Source organism: Protopterus annectens, chromosome 17.part0 (genome assembly GCF_019279795.1).
Source record: "Protopterus annectens isolate FY-2018-M chromosome 17.part0, PAN1.0, whole genome shotgun sequence".
Taxonomy (NCBI): domain Eukaryota; kingdom Metazoa; phylum Chordata; order Ceratodontiformes; family Protopteridae; genus Protopterus; species Protopterus annectens.
Genome location: NC_056751.1, coordinates 186,937,398 through 186,958,969, shown reverse-complemented (window position 1 = coordinate 186,958,969; position 21,572 = coordinate 186,937,398). Strand labels below are relative to the sequence as shown.

The window sequence follows — 21,572 nt, the reverse complement described above, 5'->3', positions numbered from 1 at the left end:
TATTTTCTGCACCTTTCTTATCTTCATGTAAGTAGCTTTGCTGTACTTCCTTGGTCTCTGTCACTGATATAGCCATTTGTTTAGGATGGTGTAAGTTGTTTTGAAAGATACCATGCAGTGACTGAATCTACTGCAGATCACATAATAGGTATACTGATTTTTGTATGAGAGTACATGACACAGTTAACCCCCCCAAAGCTTCCTCCGTAATGCTAGTGATTATGTCCACCTCCATCTTGTGTAGTGTATCATTCACTGTAGTGCTGTATTGTTTTTTTCCAAGTTTTCCTCTGCAATCCACATCTTGCCCTGATTCCCAGTCTATGCTTATTACCAGTCTCCACAATGTATATATATATATATATATATATATATATCTTGACATTCTACTTTCTTATTACACAATTTGCTTCTTATTTTTAAAGGTTTACTTTTTAATCTGCTTGATTTTCTCATGATTTTGCATAGCAGTGTTGTATCATTACATTCGTATAACATAGTTTTCTTTCTTTTCTATCTATGTCACCAGTTTTTATTTTTCACAAAAATATTTTTTCTTGGTAACATTTTGTTTCTTTGTTTATACACTCTTTTTATTACTCTTTTTTAACATACCCAAAATTTAGCATACTTATATTTATACAATTTTACTAATAATTTCTCTTTTTCATTTGTCCACTTTTAACACTTTGTATACATTTAATGAAGCTGCATCCAACACTGGGATAATTAGCCCTAAACCTCCTTCCTGTTTATTTACATACAAAACTCCCACTTTTTTTTGCTGGGTTTAATCAAGAACCCCATATAAATGAAAAAAATAAATCTGCAATAATTCCTTTTCAGACTCTACTGGCAACATAAATACACTCACTAAGTTTGCCAGTTTTCCCATAAGTACTGAATTTATCAAATAAACCTTTTTTCCCTGAATGATAATGTATATGTTCTACAGAAAAGACAGGTTTGTTTTATTTCTTCTGTTGTTTTTCCCGTTGAAATCTACTTACATCTTTTATTTCCAAATTTTATAAGTAAAACAGAAATGTTATTTATTGTAAAATATATGCCCCCTATCTTTACTACATCGCCGAAACATTTATTTTTCTCTTTATTTAAAGTCATTCCTGTCACTTCTAGACACTAATTTATGCAAATTACTACTTCTTTTATCCAAATTTGTTTTTTTTTTTTGCAATTATTATAGTATCATCTGCATATGTTAACAGGACTGGAATTCTTAACCCTTCATTTGTTATATATCTTGCCTCCTTCATTTTGTAATGTATTCCACATACTGTCATATTCATATCTCATGCAAAGAGTAAACAACTCATTGGGCATCTCTGCCTTACCCTACTTTCCATGTGCAACTCTTGGCTTCACCAGCCATTTACAAGTATTTTTATTTCCTAACTTTCTCATTTGTATTCTTTCCTTATTACTCATACAATTTCATGTCCAGTATTCTTTCCTTATTACTCATACAATTTCATGTCCAGTTGTAGCAAATACCTTATGAAGGTCTGCTATCATGATTTTCACTTTTTCTTTTCTATTCATAATATCATCCACAATTTTTTCTAATTTACATTAACAATTCTTTAACTTTTCCCCCTTTATACTATATACTATTCTCCATAATAGTTTCCATTTTAGTTTCAAATCACTTTTGCATTATTTTCATAAAAATCTTATGATTGGATGGGTAATAGGAAATTTACCCTGGGGATCACTTCTGTGGTTCTGCTTGACAGAGGCACAGGAAAATAATTTTCTTGGGTGGCGAAAGCCAGGGTACATTTTTGGCTAGGCTTGTATAGGCCCTAGGGCCAATAGCCTAGTACCTACCTATTTACCTATAATCACTATTATTCAATACTATCCGTCTCCAGTTTTTTTAATTGCATCTGCCTTCCTTATTTCATATGAATTTAGGCGTTTATTACATAATGTTTTATACGTAAAACCTTTGTTTAGCCATTCATTCAAAATCAAGTCCCTTACATTTTTATACATTTCATACCCTATTCCATCTAGTCCTGCAACCAAATCTGTATTTACTTGTCATGATACTTTATCTAGCTCATATAAAGAGATCTTATTTTCCAAATCTTTATTCTCTTTTTCTGTTAACTTTTTTATTTTCCGTGTTCTTCACTACCTACTTTTTTTCTTTAAACATTTCTTGTACATATTGCACTACACCATTCAGTCTTTCCCCCAAGTTCTTTCTATTTCTCCTTTTACATTTTTTTCTCATGACACTACCATATTCCTTTACTAATCTGCTTAAGTAACTCAGTACTTCTCTTTTTACATGAAATATTTTTCTTAAATAACAATTCTTGTATTTTTTCTTGATTTATTTCATATAATTCTTTTTTTGTCAAAAGTACTACCATTATGTTCTAAATCTTCTATATTTTTTCTTTCTCTACATTTGTCACATCATATTGGCACTGTAAAACCATTTTTTATATTTTTCCTTCACTATCATCCACCATTCTGATAATTTATTTTAAATATTCTCACATGATCATTCCAAAACTGTATTGCTAATCTCTTCCCTTCTTCATTCCATGCTTTCTCATTTATCCGTTTTATTCCTTTGCCTATTTTTATATATTCCTTGTTTTCCCTTTATCTCTAGCCATATTGCAAGATGATCAGAAAACCCTGTTTCAACTACTTCCTCTTTTCCTATGAGTAAACCTCCTGATACTGTAAAATAATCTACTTCAGTTTTATACATACCCCGTTTGTAAGTCCATGAATTTTTGTCCCAAAGTTTTAACTTGACATGCCTTATAGCTCCTAACATTTTTCTTATATCATTTATTTTCTTCTTATACTCGCCACTTACATTTTAAACTGTGTTGTTGTTGTAATATTCATATTTTTCACTACACAGCCTGAAATCTGATTAAATAAGCTTCCCCTTTCTTTACAGTTAGTATAAGCATATAATGGTATAATTCCGTGTACTTATTCTTTCCATTTCAGTTCTACAATGGTCAGTCTTCCTTTTTTTGCTAAAGTTATATCTAATATCTTTACCGTATTTCTACAGAATATGGCTATCCCAGAGCATCTCTCATTTCCCCAAGTACCAAATTATCATTCCTCCCCATAGTTTCTCTGTTTGCAATCTTTCTTCTTTTCATAGACTTTTGCAACATCCAATACTTTTTTATGTAAACTTTTCAAATGTCCCTTCAAAGCCTCTCTTTTTACTTCTGTTTGAAGTTATACTTTCAGTTTCTTTTTTTTTCTTTCCATTTTTTCTTTTTTTTTATTTATCATTTGTTGACTGGGAAAGTCCGACTAGGTTCCACAGAGCCTGTTTTCAGCGGAGGCCCGGGGAGAAATGCTCCAGATGCATGTCTTTGGAATGTGGGAGGAAACCGGAGTACCCGGAGGAAACCCACGCGAACACAGGGAGAACATGCAAACTCCACACAGAAGGCACCCCAGCCGAGAATCAAACTGGAGAACCTCTTGCTGTGAGGTTTAAATGCTTTTATCACATAAAGATTCCATGTGTTTGACTTTTTCTCATATTCTCCAAGAAAATATTTTTAATTGAAAAAACAGTCTTAAATATAATGTCACAAAATATCTCTTTGTTAATAAGAATAAATGGTGTTACCTCATGTACTTTAATCCCCAAAGGAAGTGTTATATTGTCCCACATTTCATGCATGTCTATTTCTTTGTCTTTCTTACTTTGAATCCTTATCATGTACCTTCAGTTTTAATTTTCTTTTGCCTTTTTTCTTTCTTCTACTCCCATTTTGCCTTCTTTTACTTTCTCCGCATATGTTTTCTTTTCCATCTCACCACTATTCTTCAGAATTGTCTCTGCATCCTCTTTTTGCATTTTCTCCATAATGTCTCTCCAGGAAAAGTCTCCTTCATTTTCTGCCTTACTCTGCATCACTAGTTCTTTAAGTAAATCATCCTGCAACCCTTCTGACTGGAGGGTTGTGATTATACAGCCATCCTTTACCAACTCTTCTTCATCAGACATATTTCTCTGAAACATCTGCTCAGAATCCCACATGCATTCTCTTAATTTAATTGGCTTTCTCCTCTATTTCTCTCATGACACCATTATTTCATTCTCTCTCCATCTCCCTTCTTGTTTCTCCAGACTGCCTCTGCACCTGGGATGGAAAGTGCTTATGCAAAATGGGTCCCACTCACTACAGTGATGAGTAGGGAAAGTTCCCTGATGCCCTGACCATATTTCCCCTAGTCGTATAAATACCACATCAAGTCTCCCCTGGAAAGAGGCCATTAGCCTAGGGGAACTATCCAGGTCAACAAAGAATAAATAAATGCATTTATTTATTTTAGCATTTTTAGTGCTGCTGACAGGAATCTACTTTTCAGATGGAGGTCGTGGTTTCCTACTAGGTGTTTGAAGGGTGCATTCCTTTTGTGGCAGTAGCAGCAGTGTGGAAGAATGGGATTACCCTGCTAAATTTATAAGAATTGTATATATTACCAGGAACTGAGTCACTCTTTGACATGCAGGAGTTTAGTGTTGTTTCAGTAGCCTCATACTAACTGTTGAGTATTTCACCAGAAGTTATCACTGGGTTTACTTATGTGAAAGTGTAATGAAGCAGCAAAAAATATATATTTGAATTTTTTCACGTGCCATGGAATAATTAAAAATAAACTGCTTAGGTGCCTGTTTTTGCTCCTCATTTTCAGAGGATTTGTTTCCTACATATCCTTTCTACACAAATTGTTTTTCTAATACATTGTAAACAGTTAAACTTCAATTCATATTATTTTTCTTTCTTTTCTGTTGCTACTTATGTAAACTTTTGGAAGACTAATTCATATTGAGTTGAATATAGGTAAAATTAAGATCTTTGAAAAAATGTATTCACTGATCCCAGGTACAGAGGCATTGTGGTGCTTCCAGTGGAGATGGTGTTATTCAGGTTAAATTGTACAGGGACATCAGTATGGTGCTTTGCTGCACGTTGCTTAATCTTGTAGTCCCTGATGTTTTTCTGCCTGGAATATTAACATAGGCTAGTGCTTCAGAATGGTAAGTATGTGGCAGTTTTTTTAACACCTTTATTAAATTGTCACTTAAGACACAGCCACACATATAGTACTAGAAAAAACAAATCATACTGATGCTTTTTTATTTGCATACATGATATATTTCATATATGTTTTTTATACAACTGTCATTCAGTCCAGTATTACACAGAGTGCTCAGTTCCTGCTTTCCCTTAAACCGCACTCCTCCTTGAAATTATTCTGTATGTATTGTTCCCACAAATTCCATTTATTTATATGTATTTTGCTCCTTCCCTTTCCTAAAGATCTCACCTCCAGTTTTATCTCCTTTACATTATTCAGTACTTTAAATACAATTTGTCTTGCTTTTGAATTCCATTTTCTAGTAATTCCTCTTTTAACAGCCAATAAAATTAAATGTAATAAGCCTTATCATGTCTAAGTAATTCACATCATATGTTCCAGTTAAAAAAAATAATTTCCTTAATTACAACCATTTGCTCCCACTATGTTTCTGACCAAGTGCTTCTAAGGAATTTTTAAAGTCTGCTGGCACTCCCCAGAAAAAAACATGTTCTCAGTTATCTCTTTGTTCCCCATCATACCTCCAACATTTGTTCTTTACTTGAGGAAAAATTATTTTAAGTCTGCTAGGGGTAGCAGACACTTCCATGCAAAAATCCTAAACCTTCTAGACTTTTTTCACACTTGGGAGCTATCCATGTGTCCTCCCATTGTCCGCTTTTAAATTACATTTCCAGTCTGCCTTTGCAATATTTTCTATCCTCCTCTGATTCTCATAGTTATCGAGCAATATTTTATATGCCTTACTACCCCATTTAACAGCAGCTTTTGATTTAAACTTGTCTAAAAACTCTGCCAGAGCATGTCACTTAGGACTGACTATCCTTTTCTCCTTGTCTATACTCTGATATCAGTCCCCAGTTGAAGTCAGTCCCTGCAGTCCAAAGTTCTTCTTGGCCTCATCACACTCTATTACCTTTACCTCTCTAGTTTTTGCTCCCAATACCCAGGTTCCTTTGTCAGTTTTCTCCAGTAAATTCCAGCCCCCTCTTGCCTATTTTCTCTGTCTGTACTTGCTGTCATCCATTTTGGCAAAACCTCGTGTCTCCCTTCCTGTGTTGTCTTTGATGTTCATCGTGCTTGACTGTTGCAGTCATTACACTTGGGTTATCCTGCTGGCAGGCTACCCGCAGTCGGCCTGAATTCCAAAGTCTTGGTCGGGCGTTGGTTGCTGTCGCCTCTTCCCTGACGTCAGTGCGCCAGGGGTATAAAAGATGCAGCCGACACCATTTTCTTCAGTCTTTCTTGCCACACGGTGCCTGAAGCAAAAGCAGTTCGCAAGTGCTGGTCGGCCGACTCCTGAGATTTTTGAAATCGAATTTCAGATCCAAAGTCTTCAGTAAAGCTAAGTACCCCATTGGGGAAACTTTTTCTTGCTCCAGACTGATGTCAGTAAAAGTTAACAATTGTATTTCTTGTGGGAAGCAAATACCTCATAAGGATTTTCATTCTTACTGCATTCCTTGCCTAGGCCCTGACCACGACGTTACTAGTTGTCGGTTTTGCACTAGATTCAACCAACGCACTATTAAGCGTCGGTTTGATTTTGCTTTACATTACTTTAGCTAAAGGTTTAACTGTATAATGCCTTTGGAACAACTAATGACCGCAGTTCATAAAAAGCGCAAGGACAAAGAAAATGACAGGCATCCGAGGTCCAAAACCGACGACGAAGCCTCTTGTAGGCCAGTCGCCGGTTCTCAGTGAGGCGCTTTCGCAGCCCCTGACACCCGCTACCTCAGAGCCACAGGCCGCCTCTGATTCCCATGTGGAGACAACTAGGCCTCTGGAAACTCAAGGTATTGGGCCTGCGGAAACTATTCCCTCAGATGGGTCTGGAGCCGCTGAGCAGGCATCGGCTTCTGAGGGTGTTTTCAGACCTACACAGCTTACTATCAAGACCTCTTCAGCAGCCAAGGCAAAGTCTAAAACACCTTTAAAGACAAAGAAACAAGTACAGCATTCACCTGGATAGTCATCCATGCCAAAGAAACAGATGCTTAAAATGGCCGAGGACCTAATTACTCTGATCAGGGGTTTCCATCCCCCTCCTGATAAAAGGCCTAGGCAAGATACTGACTATGATTCCTCTGACCAGGTTTCTATTTCCTCTGATTCCTCTTCAGAACAGGGATATTCTCTTCCTCCCTATGAGGATTCTGATGCTGAAGAATCTATCCCTTCAGCTCTCCTCCTGAGGATTACTCCTTTGGGGAAACCCTGCACACCATGAGGGAGCATTTCCATTGGGAGAGCCAGGATTATTCAGAATCCAAGAAAAGGCTCAGAGACTTTCTTTTACTGCCTCAGCATAGGCCCCTTGCTATTCCCCCTGTACTAGATATTGTTGATGATGTATTTTCTGGATCCAGTCTGTCTCCTGATTCTTTACCCCCTGCACCAGTTAAGCCAGATAGGTACTACAGGGTCCCAGATTCTCATAAATTTCTTTATAAAAACCCTGCTGCTGACCCAGAAACTATTTCTCAGGGTCCCAAAGGGGTCAAGGCTTCCACTGCAAAAAACCCTGTTCCCTCTTATAGAGATTCTAGAGCACTGGACAGATGGGGGGAAAAAGTTTACATCTCTGCTACTTTAGCTGTAAGGGCTTTAAACTGCCAGTTTCACATGCTTAAATATCAACAATACCTAATGTCTTTGCTAAAACAGAAAATGCTTACAAGCTCAGAATGTCCTGAAAATAAGGAAATGCAGGATTTATTGCATGCAGCTGAACAAGTGGGAAAGCATACTTTGCAATGTGGTTTTGATTCATTAGAGGCTTCTTGCAGAGCCACAGCTACAGGTTCTGTCATTCGAAGGCATGCTTGGGTAAAAGAACAAAGTTTACCTGATCATGTTAAAGCAAAATTGTTGGATGCTCCATTACAGCATGGTACTTTGTTTGGTGTTAAGGCAGAAGAGGTGTTAAAGAAAATGGAGGATAAACCAAAATCAATGCAGACAGTAAATGATTTCTTACAGGTTCAGCCACCCAGATTTAGCAGGAACTGGCCTTCTAAAAATTGGTCCTTTCCAGTGTCAGACAGGCCACAAAGAGGCAGATACAGATGCCCAAGAGGCAGATCTCAGCCCCAAGGCTCATACAGACCTAAGGAATGGGGTGCTTCAGCCCCCAAAAGTGGAGAAGACAAATCACAACCTTATAGGAAACAGTCCCAATGACTTTCCTCTACCAATGCCAAGCACTTACCTTTTGGCAGCACCCTTAGGGGGAAAACTAGCACTTTTCTCACAAAATTGGCACATGATCACCCAGGACAAATGGGTACTGAATATTGTCTCCCAGGGTTACATGTTCCACTTTCACATCCTACCAAGGCCAAAAGGTATGCCAGACTTGCCACACAATCAATGGGCAGAGGCACAAAAATAAATTTCTGCTCTCATGGACTTGAGGGCTATTCAAAAAGTACCGCAGCAAGAGCAGGGACAAGGATTTTACTCAAGACTTTTCTTGGTACCCAGAAAGGACAAAGCTTGGAGACCAATACTGGACCTGTCTACTCTAAATACTTTCCTGGATGTTCCAAAATTCAAAATGTTGACACTGCAGGAACTTCTTCCCATGCTGGCAAGAAGGCTTGGCTAGTTACTTTGGACCTCAAAGAGGCATCCCTGCATGTCCCAATCAGACAATCTTGCAGAAGATACCTCAGATTCATAGCTGGCTCAATGCATTACCAATTCTCTGCACTGCCCTTTGGCTTATCTACTGCACCCAGGGTCTTCACAAAATTCCTGGCACCAGTAATTCCATTTTGCAGACAAAAAGGAATTCAAATATATCCCTACTTGGACAACTGCCTTATTCAAGCAGACAGCAAGGACATTCTACTAAAACATCTGGCGTTTGTAAAAAGATTACTAATTTGCCTAGGGTACACAGTAAGTGAAAATAAATCAAAACTAGTGCCCTCTCAAGAGATAATATTCCTGGGTGCAAACTTATATACTACTGCCCAGATGGCTTATCTCACGCCAGACAAACAAAGGCAACTGACTCATTACTTTCAAATGATGGCAACAAAGACCCAGCTACCTGCAAGAAAAATTCTGCAGGCTTTGGGCTTCATGGCATCCTGCATCCTGCTAATTCCATATGTAAGACTGCATATGAGGAAGCTACAATAGTATCTAAAAAGTGTTTGGACTCAACATTGCCACAGCCTGGAAACAATAATTACTTTCATTCCCTGCCTGCAACAAGAATTTCGATGATCGGCACTGGCCTGTCACCACAACAAGGGACAGCATTTCACTTTACCCACACCCAGGCAGACACTAACAACAGATGCATTGGATTATGCCTGGGGAGCACAAATGGCGGGAAAATGTATACAGGGCACGTGGCCCACAGACCAAATGCATCTTCATATCAATCAAAAAGAGATGCTAGCTGTACAGAATGCCCTGACAGCCTTCAAGGATCTATTACATCCAGGACAACTAATACTAAAGACGGACAATACTACAGTCATGTGGTACATAAACAAGCAAGGGGGCACACATTCCTACCCCCTCTGCAGGCAAGCCATGACTTTGTGGAACACAGCACTGACCTATCAAGTACATCTGCAGGCACAATTCCTGCCAGGAAAGAAAAATACTCTGGCAGACGAACTAAGCAGAAACCGCATGGACCCTCACGAGTGGAAACTAGATCACAAGTCTTCAGCATGATAACAAAGAAATGGGGATGCCCAGACATAGATCTATTTGCCTCCCCTCACAACTGCCAGCTTCAGAGATTCTGCACAAGGACTTATCACTCACAAGCATGGAAAGTGGATGCTCTATCATTCAGCTGGAAAAGCCTAACAGTTTATGCCTGTCCACCACTGCCTCTACTCCCCAAGGTACTCCTAAAAGTCAGACAAGAGAAGCCAAAAATGATTCTGATTGCCCCAGACTGGCCACGCCAGCACTGGTACCCAATCCTAAAGAGCTTGTCTCAAGGGCCAGCCTGGACTTTACCTCAAATTCCTCACCTGCTGACACAACAAAACAATCAGGTTCTGCACAGCCAACTGAGAACCTTAAATCTGGCTGCTTGGTGAATAATATAGCCACTCAATACTCACCTCTCTCTAAAGCAGTTATGGATGTCATTTTGGAAGCCAGGAGGCCCAGCACCAGGAAATCTTATGCAGAAAAATGGAAGAGATTCTGTGCTTGGAACCAGGCACAAGGACTTGAACCGCTTGTTCCTAATATTCCTCAGATTTTACAATACCTAACTGAGATGCTGGACAAAGGCCTGTCCTTCTCATCAATTAAGATCCATGCCTCTGCCATTTCAGCTCATTACAATACGGAACCTCGTATTTTCTCTCATCCACTACTAAGACAGTACCTCAGAGGGGCAAAAAACATAAGACCCCCGAGGAGAGCACCTATACCAACATGGGACCTCAACTTTGTCTTGGAAAAGCTCACACTGCCCCCTTTTGAGCCAGCCAATACAGCTGAGATAAAATTCTTATCATGGAAAACTGCTCTGCTCCTAGCAATAACTTCAGCAAGAAGAGTCTCAGAGTTATAGGCATTAATGGCAGTGGAACCTTTTATCATTTTTCATCCGGACAGGGTTTCTCTAAGGACAAACCCAACATTTATGCCAAAGGTAGTATCCAGTGTGGCTATTAACCAAACCATTCATTTACCAACCTTTTATCCAAATCCCCAGAATAAAGGGGAGAGACTTCTGCACTCTTTGGACATACACAGGCAGCTACACTTCTACTTGGACAAAACAAAAGTTTTCAGAAAAACTGAGCAACTTTTTGTGGCATACGCTGCAGGATCACAAGGAAAGGCTATTTCAAAACAGACTATTTCAAAATGGATAGGACACTGCATTCGTTTCTGCTATGCACAGCATGGCAAATCAGTGCCTAAGAATATTAGGCCACATTCTACCAGGGCAGCAGCCAAATCAGCAGCCTTTCTCAGAACCAAGGAAATTTTGGAGGCTGCAACTTGGAGCTCAGTGCACACTTTTACCAAGCACTATCACTTACCTCTTTACTCTAAATCCAGAGCAGGCTTTGCCACTGCAGTTCTGCAGGGCCTCATAGCCACTCCTAATCCTATTTAGACCCAGCTGCCCAACCTCAGCTTTGGGATTCAACGCAAGTGTAATGACTGAAACAGTGAAACATGATGAACATAGTACAATTGTGTACCTACCATAAATGTAGATGTTCGAGTGTATTCACTGTTGCAGTCCAGGTTACCCTCCCACCATCCCCCTTTAATTGCTGGGACTTATCTGTACTTCTCTATTCTATACAACCTATGTGGTGTATTTGCTTGTAGAGGAAGGTAATGTTTATGTTAGTGCATGCTTTTATATTTACACATTTTTAGCCTACCTTTTTGGGGGCACCTGACATCTGAGGCAAGAAAAACTGAAGAAAATGGCGTCAGCTGCATCTTTTATACCCCCTGGCGCACTGACGTCAGGGAAGAAGTGACAGCAACCGACGCCGGACCAAGACTTTGGAATTCAGGCCAACTGCGGATAGCCTGCCAGCAGGATAACCCAAGTGTAATGACTGCAACAGTGAATACACTCGAACATCTACATTTATGGTAGGTACACAACTCTACTTTCTTTCTGCACCTTTATGAATGTAATATTCTGTATGGTTGTTATTTTCCTTGTTAAGTATCTATATCCACAATACCATTCTATCCTTGATGTCCTTCAAGGATGCATCTGCAGTCATAACAAATGGGTTGTCCTGTCGTCAGGCAGCCCTGCTTGAGCCCACCATAGGAACTCTTGTTTCAGGCATGGGATTAGTGGGAAAGAGTCCCCAACGGGGTACTTAGCTTTTTAGAAGTCTTCGAAGTAGTATTCGGTAGTAGTAATCTCTGGATCTGACCGACCGGCACTTGCGAACAGCTTCTGCTTCGGGCACCACGCAGCAAGAAACACTGAGGAAAATGGCGTCGGCTGATGCCTTTATACCTGAAGACCAGCAGAGATGACGTCGGGTGAAGTGCGACATCAGCCGAAGCCAGACCCAGACTTTGGAATCCGGCCGACCGAAGGGCTGCCTGACGACAGGACAACCCATTTGTTATGACTGCAGATGCTATCCTGTTCGGACATCTACATTTATGGTAGGTACAAAACTGTACTTTATTGAACCTCCTGCTTTATAGTTTCCCCTTCTCGCTTTGATTTATGTATATGAACCTTTGTATGTGGCAGTCGTGGTGGGGGAAAATGGCCAATGCAGACATTTTGTCTGTGTCAGTAAGTAGTTCAAGTAGTTGTAAAAAATAGATAAATAAAGATCACATGGGCCATGCTGGTTTGTCAGGCCAGGCTTAATTTTTTTTTTTTAATCTCTATAAACTCCTGAATCATAGTATACTCTGGTAAAGCTCTTTGCTAACTGTAGAAAATGGACAAGTGGACTGGCTACTGATAACTACGTTGTGTAAACAAAATGCATAAAATGGGCTGATGGTTGTTCCATTGCCATTATAGTATTGTAGTATTTTTTAACACCGGAGCCAGATTTCAAGAGTTGCTCTCACTTTAAGTTTGCCTAATTCTGAAAGACTTACTCTCAGAGTAAATTTCTTACTTCTATTTACATCTGTGTATCTGTTTATAAACAGGCTTACATCAGGAACCATATTCTAAAATACCTGCTGTCAGTGTAAGTGATCTCTTACACTGAGAACAAGTGTTTTGGAATCAGGCCCAGGTGACTAAAGCCTTTGGTCAGTTTCACAGCATTTACTTTTAAATAGTGAGTACAGATTCCTTCCGTTCATTTCCTTCATTAATCCGATGAATTGATTTGTGTTTGGACAAGTCTGATGCTTAACAGCAGTAGTTATTTCTAGGTGTCTAGTAATTCAGACACTTTCAAATTCCTATAATGAGCTCTGCTCTTTAAACCATCTTCAGAAACTAGGATGTTTCTTCAAATGAGTATCACCTGCCATTTAAAGGTAGGCTGTTCACATTTTCTGTGCCAGCTTGGCTGACTGCTGGTGGAGTGTCACCATCCATAAGACAAATCAGAAACCTATGAGTAATATATCAACAAGGATCTTGCAGTTAATGAAGTTTACAGCCACAGTTAAGAAATTATTTATTTCGTACTTCCTCCTAAATTTGTAAATCTGGCATACTTCTGCTACACTTCTTAACCATCTGCAGCTGGTATAATATTCAGAGCAAGTTCCTCTAGCAGCAAGGCCCTTCCCTAAGGATACCACCTGTAACAGTGGTTACTGACAGAGGGAGAATGCTTTTCACTTAAAGAGTCAAGAATTTTTCATTTAGGAAGAGCTAAGAAGTGAAACATTCCTGCACACTTCTTTTCCTCTGTGCTGTATATGTTTTTTTTTCTGAACAGCGAACTTAATTTTCAAAATCCCAAAAGAGGGGGAGTAAATAAACTCTTTGAACTGCAGCTGTAGCTGGTTGAAAGTTAATGCTTAAAAAAAAGCAGGATAAGTGCTGTACACTTTGAGTGCTTGTAGTCTCTATCATGGTGCATTGAAGTTATTATGGCTCAAGTAGAATTTAAATACAATTTTCCATAGGTAGCTATAAAATATTTTATAAATTCTCCTAATTTTCTGTTTGTTTGAATTTGTTTACTCACTAGTACACTGCATATCTGCTAGACAAAAGGCAAAGATAAGCTTATTCACATTTTACTTTTTTTCTTTCACTTTAGGATGAATGCCATAATTTTATAAAGGTTCTGCTTCAAACGAATGGTAATACTTTGTTTGTTTGTGGGACAAATGCATTCAACCCATCCTGCAAAAACTATAAGGTAAGTTGTATGAAATGTTATAGGCATGTAATATAGAGGTGTTTTCTGCATACAGAACAGTGTATAACCAGACTTGTATAATGCCTGCTCATTGCTATCCAAAATGAGCATGCTGATTGGACAGCCCAACAAGTATGCCTGTTGTAAGTTATGCATATACCAATAGAAAAAAATGTCTAGCTACTGAAGTACCATTGAGCAGACAAACTTTCTACTGGCATATGCTGGGGACAGCAAAATACGAGAAAACTCGGGGATACAGTGTGAAACTAAAAAACGTACCTGATTTCCTTGTACTTCTTTGCTTTCATCATAAATTACTGACTTTTTACACATTACAAAAACAGCAATGGGGATTCTGTATTCTCCATTGCTTCCCCTGCACTGCAGCAATGTACTGTACAAACGTGGGGACACAAATCCCATAAACATGTGCAGTACGTTACTAAACGAGGAAGAACATGACATGGAAGAATATTAACGTCCAGTTAAACAAAGACATTATTTAAGAAAAGCAAGAAATTGCTTTTGTTAATGTCATCGTGTAAAAGCAATACTCCAGTCCTCTTTGTGGGTATATCAAGATTTACCCACAAATAGATATTATTGCTTAAATAGAGTTCAAGAAATAAGTTTCTTGGCAGTGGATTGCATGAGTGTGTTTTGTTTGTATTTGCTGTTTATTTTGTAATACCATTTGTTACACACGCAGGAGAGCAAAAAGCTGTTGATAAAAGATTTGCATTAGTCTGGACTTTATGCTTCGGATATGTTGAGTAACCATTATATGTCGTGTTCAAGAACTTATTTATTACACTTGTATGTGTTTAGTTTATTTGCTTATGTAGTTAGATAGACTGGATCACAGTTCCATTTTTCAGCTGTAACCTAATTACAGAACGTTTGAAAGGAGAATCAGAAAATACAAGCAGTAAAGAGGAAATATTTTATTAAAAAATCTGAATACAGATCAGTTGTTTAAAGAATCCAGCGCAAAAAAAATACACTTCTTTAAAATGCTCACCTCATAACATAAATAAAACCCCTTTACCAGCATGCTTATCTGTTTAATGTATTTATTACAACAGCAGGAGAAATGGAAACAGAAACCAGAGGACTAACATCCTGCTATTTAGCATGTGTGGAACTAAGGCTGTTTAACAAATAATTTTACTGGCAGATAGATATAACATCATGTAATGCCAGTGTTATTTACTTTACATACAAGTACATTTAACAAAGTGCCAGAAAGGTAGTTATCAAGAGGTGTTAACCAGAAATGGTGAGGAATAACTTTAGTGTGTGGATTGATACAGAATGAGGTACATTCCAAGTTATGTTATGCCTGAAGAAAACAGTTGTACTTTATCTTTTGAAGTTGTGAAGTTTTAGATGTATGTGGTATTGAATTATTTTGCACTGTGTTATAGTTACAAGTTCTGCTGGATTTTCTTTCCTGGAGGCTGGAGCTCTGATCAGCCTGTTAGTGACTCAGGCCCAGCATAATGTTACATGAGGTTCTTTGCTAAGCTATCACTCTTATACATGGTCAGAGCATATGTATTTGGACTGCACCAAATCATTGTTAAAGCCATTTATTTATTTATTTACATTTTATTGCATTGGTTGATTTGTGTGAAAGAAGTGAGATGACCTGTGATTCACACATTAAGTTGTTAGTACTGGGGTCTATATTAGAACACTGAACTTTCAAAATTTCGAGTGTTCTAATATCGAACCCTATTAATCGAAAATTTAAAACATCGAACGTACAGAACAGCGAATTTTTTCCTAGGGAAAAAATGTGCTGTTCCAAAACACATACACACAACACAAGCACACCAAACAAACAGCAATCCACACACATACACCTAAACTCTTACACCTAACCCTACACTAAACTATACATACACCACTAACTATCCACTTACCTTAACCCAAACCCTAACCCTAAGGTCCGTCACTATCGCACAGTCACCTCACCCGCGCCCTAACCCTAACTCACCTACCCCGCCCTAACCCTCATGTCCACACAATCGCACACTTACCTGACCCGTGCCCTAACCCTAACTCGCCTAACCCACCCTAACCCTCACATCCACACAATCGCACACTTACCTGAACCTGACCTGTAACTTTCCACCACAGCGCTGAAAATACCGAAGCAACAGAAACGGACAACCAAATTCTTTCCCTAGGAAAAAAATCGGTTTTCTGTTTCTTCGATATTTTCAGCATTCAGTGAAAACAGGTCGATATTAGAACACTCGAAATTTTGAAAGTTCGGTGTTCTAATATGGACCCTTAGTACGGTATAGTTTGGTACATTTAGTGACGTGTGCTGTAATGGTGAACCTGTTTGCTGTGTTATGTGCGATAACTCATTTATGACGGACATTTAATAGAACACTGTTTAGATCACAGCTTCAGTGTGTGACATGACCAGTAGTTGAGTAAGAGAAGTAGGTAATTTAGGTAGTAGTTGAGTAGTGGAAGTAGGTAGCAGAGGGTGTGAGTGTCCATTAGACACCCTTTGGGTAAAATTAACACCTGTGTCATCTTTTCTATGTAACATAATCTTGCAGTTCATGTTTTTCTGAAACATATCCAGGTTCACCACACTCTCGTATTGTCCGTCTTGACACTATGACTGAAAGAACAGGCAACCTCAGAAAGCTTCTTTGTGTGACTTTGTTCTGAATGTTTGAGTCCTGTGTGCTAGTAAAATGGCTCCACTGATCCTATTTTTTTTTTTTGAGGAAAAACCTAGAATGGCTCCATACTGATCCTGTTGTTTTGAGAGGAGCCTAGAAATACAATGAGGATCATGGTTCCATAATGTTAGTGTTGTATTATCAGTAACTGGGTTGCTTGTCAAAATTCTGAAGACCATAATTGTGATCCTCAGAATTGTGGAACTGCTAGTGCAGATTTGAGGGAATATAGACCAAGTTAGAGAATATGGTGTCTTTGAACATCCTTCCTACTCCAGGATACAACATTCAAGAGTATTGGCATATTACTTTCTTACAGTGTTGCCGTCTTACAGTTTGAGACTTCTTGCTTCTGATAAGGAGCTTTATGTCTGCACTTGCCTATATTACAGAAATACAACAGTCAGAAATTTAGTATACACTAAAGTAAGCCAAGCAGAGCAACTTACATCTAAGTAGAAGGCAACCTGCTTTTAAAATAGTTGTGTTATATTGTTAAGTAGAATTAATTTTTTTTTTTTTTTTTTTGGTAAAAGTTATTAGTTTGGTCATTGAAGTTTGGAAAATGACAAGTTTGGTAATTGAAACACAGACCAAAGAATGATAATTTGAATTCAAGGTTGACAAACACTAGGAAAATACTTTATCAGTGACCACTGGCTAAACAGTCCCTTCCAATGGCAAATCCTCATCTGCTGATAATATAAAAATTGTTTTATAATGAGTGCCTTTCACATCCTCATGTTAGGGGATTGCACCCCCAGCACTCTCCATGGTTGCTATAAATTGAACTAAAAAGGAAAAGCCGCATCACCTTTGTCTCCATCATTACCGAAGATTCTTATCACATACTGAGAAAAGTGCTTTGCTGTTCATTCCAAGTATGTTGATACAGAATAGTCAAAATATATTGTGCCACCTTTCCAGGACTCGAAGAGGAAACTGGGAATCAGAGTGAGGATGACATGTTGAAAAGTCTCATGTGACACAGGAAATTATCTTTTATATATGATTTAGAACTAGTGAATTTGGATGCTTCATCCAAATACTACACGCTTCCAGTCCTACTTTGAACAGCATAGGTCTCCATTTCTCAGAAGAGATGTCACAGGCAAAACAAATCATACTTACATGTAAAATAACTTGCATGCAAAATTCGCTTGTCAGGTATACTGACTGACACAATAAATGTCTGCCTCATTTGCTTGAGGTGCATCTATTTTCAGTTGGACAGTATAGGATATGTTCAGTAAAGTAAACCCATAAAGTGCGTGTTGAAAGAATAGTTGCAGGAATACCTTGCCAGTGCTATTTTTGTTGCTTGTATAACTTCAGGTTTTATGATGAAATTAAATTTGCTGTACTTATGTATGGAGTAAGTAATTGAAAAATTCTGTTCCTTGTCTATGTATGCACATGCTTTCTGGAGCCAGCTCCTGTTTCAACCCAAACATTTCTTTTTCCAGCAGTATTTGGCAAGCATCTTTAACAGAGCTCTCAGCTCTAACAAGATCCAGTGCCTTATTTCTTCCCATAGAATCTCTGTCATGCCATATTCATTCTTGAAACATTCCAGTTAAGGGTGTGCTTAGATATAGAAATGCATATTGTATCCTGGGGATGTGTATATTGTATTGATTACATCACCTGTCGCCCAAGCTGCTGAATGCATTTAGTTGTAGGCTACAGGCTTCCGTGAGGTCAAAGAGACATCTGTGCAGCCTTTCACTGTCTGCCACCCAACCAGAGCATTAGCAGTGCCTAAGAAATTCTTCACATATGTTTAGCAGCTTGAAGCAGGTGATCCATACAGTTGCTTAGTAAAGTAAAAATGAAGGTCTCAACAAACAAGGAATGCTATATTTTTTTCCCATTGTAGATGAAAGCTGTTTCAGCATGGAACAAACTGTCAGGAAATATGTGCTGTTAGCATGTCTGTGAACTATCACCTCAGTTTAACTTCTCTGTTTAAAGTGTCCCTGAGTGTTTTTCATTGTGTTAACTGTAAAAGCTAGTGTTGTCAGGATGTGGGTTGGAGTGTTACAATGTAAGTTGTGTATAACCTGCAGATGTGTGCTTGTAGTACATATGGTACACTTACTAATGAAAAATGGGTCATATAGCAAAACTCTTCTGCAGATGTTCATAGAGAAAGTTCCAGTCAACAGAACAGAGTACATTTGGGACCAGACTCCATTAATGATAATAACAAATATTACAAAGTTCAAATGTACTCAGTTTTTTTTTCTGCAATCTGCTTCTTGAGTTAGAGTTTCAGTCCTTAGAAGCAGTGCTGTTAACAGAATTTTGTGCTGGGAATAAATTACTGAATGATTGCCAAAACCACAGACCACATAACCTCCAGTAGTTCAGCAGGAAAGCTACAGTGTAGTAAAATAAAAAGGCTGTGCTACAGTGCTTAAACCAAATTACATCCCTTCATAAATTGCTGCTTGTGAAGACAGCTGATTGGATGTGCTTATGACTGTGCTTCCCTTCTCGTGCCCCCTACCCAGTTTTACAGCATGTTTTATCAACATAGTGCTAGGTAGGTGAGGTAGTAACAGCTGTGTTCCCCATTACCATGTGGAATCCAGGAATTAGAACATGTAATCTACTTTATGTAGTTAAGGAAGATGATAATTTATACTCTGGAGCTGTACTAGATGCCATGTGTGTCCTTTCAGGCAGGGGACATCCCAGACAATTATTAAGTATATGAAATAAAAGTAAAAAACAGCCTTTTTAAAGCAGTATGGAAATACATTTTAATGAAATCTACTCCAAACCAAAACCCCAAGGGTGTCTGCACTGCAGATGCAATTTTAGGTCCTTGGCTATTCATATAGTTAGCATTCAGGAGTGCTATAGTATGAGAAGTTGATTAATCTTTTTTTGCGTATGAGCTGTGCAGATCCATAACGAACCTTTTTCAACCATGGCCTATTCTAGGAGCAGATAAATAATGACAAGTGAATTATACAGCACAAGTCCTAAAACCAATAAAAAAACACAATGCATGCTGTAGTGGAATATAAAAACAGTCAGTAAAATGGTGCCTGGAAGCTTTTTTTCTGAGGATTTTCTTGACTTATCATATGTATTTTTGCAGTCACTTTATTTTCCAGCTTGGTGAGAATTTTTTTATGGCAAATGTGTGACAGATTTTTTTTAATTGTGGATTCTGAAAGTCATGTAACATTGTTGCCACTTTGTAATAAGCACTAAAATAAACTTGAGCTTACTAAACAAATATACCATATATGCAGACTTGCAGCAGGGTGGTGCAAGCATTTCCCTAAAAATAAATAAATAAAACAAAGAAGTAAGTCCTCGGGCAGCAGTTGAAGAAGATGCTGCAACTGGGAAGTTCACTTGGTGCTGTGAGGACTGAAGGCATCCGCTCCATGGAGGTTCTTGACATCCTTGCCATGACTTCCACTACTCTGAGGCCTCTGGTATGCAACTTCAGATCCAAACCTGTTCCACCAGACCTCAGATGTGTAACTTGGCAGATGCCAGATGGGCATCCATCCTACAGCATCATTTAATAATAAAGGGAGGTGAGGACAGCATCCCCATTGCCATGGTTGAAGAGGACTCCAATGCTAAAAAGAAATTTGAACCCAGGGACATCCTCCCTTGGGTTTCAAGATGTCTGTCTGCAATCCACTCTTCCTAACAGTCAGACACCTGAGGCCCAGATCACTGCCCACTTTCATTCCAAGGGTAGGGGTTCAGCTGGTTTCTTGTTGCCACCAATGGGTAAACGTTGCTACAAATAAGTGGGTTTTACAGATAGTTTTCAGAAGGTAGAAAAACACAGATTTGGGCATACTTCCAACCAGGGAGTACATTCATTAGATTAGTTTACAGAAGGAACAACTCCAGTACATAAAACCAAGCCTTTAAGAAAAAGATTGTTTTCAGCACTACCTTGTGGGACCACTCTTATCAGAAGTGCTAGCCCAAGAGACAGTAGAACTTGTTCCTGTGGGGAAAGAAACAAAAGAGTTTTGATCAGGACTCTTCCATGTATCAGGAAAAGAATGGTTCTAGTGATTTATTTTAGACATTTCAAAACCATATGAATTCCTAAAAAAATTAGCAAGTTTAAGATGCTGTCCTTTCCGGCTCTATTTCCAGTCCTAAGCCTTCTGGCTCTTCTAGTTGCATTAGACCTCAGTAATGCCTACCTGTATATTACCATCTTCAAGGGAAACATGCAGTGTCTAATTTTTGTAGCAGGAGGCCATTATTGCCAGTTTACCTCCATGCCCTTTGATTTAGCTACTGTAGCAAGACATTTTTTAAAATGTCTGACCTCACTGATAGATATCTCTGTTCTTGGTTCTGTTATTATCTGACTGTAGATAGTAATACCGAATGTTTCTTGTGGGCAGAGGGGGCATCATTACCACTACTATTGTCTACTTGTTAAGATTTTTTCTCACATGTTTGGCTTCAGTGGTAGTACATTGCAGAATTGAGGAATGGACCTCAGAAATGTTTATCTATATATACCCATCTTTAAGAAACTCAGGGCAGTATCTAAGGTTTGTTGTGGGTGAGATGAGCCATGCGTACCAGTTTACATCCTTGCCCCCTGGTTTAGCTGTTGTACCAGGAAGAATGTCTGGCCTCCATGATAGCACACTGCTGGATCAAGGGTATCAAGAGTGGACACATTTACCTCTTCTTAAATAAGTGACTTCTCTAGGAGCAGTTACAGAGAGCACAATAGTATGTCCTGAATTGTATCAACAGACTGTGCCTCTCTGTCTATGAGCAGAATTCCTGTCTCTGCCCTGTGGGAAATAGATTTTTCTAGGAACCCTGTTGGATTCTAGTTTACTTTCCACAAGGAAAAAAAGTACAGTCTTTG

General features: G+C 38.7%; 1 protein-coding gene across 4 annotated transcripts in view; it reads left to right on the top strand.

Annotated features, from left to right (window-relative positions):
- SEMA6A (semaphorin 6A) overlaps positions 1-21,572 on the top strand; it is a 414,822-nt gene that overhangs the window by 206,515 nt on the left and 186,735 nt on the right. For all 4 annotated transcript variants that reach the window (XM_044059031.1, XM_044059030.1, XM_044059033.1 and 1 more), the window contains exon 6: positions 13,872-13,973. In XM_044059031.1, coding sequence (XP_043914966.1) covers positions 13,872-13,973 — 102 coding nt within the window. The remainder of the gene's footprint in view (positions 1-13,871; positions 13,974-21,572) is intronic.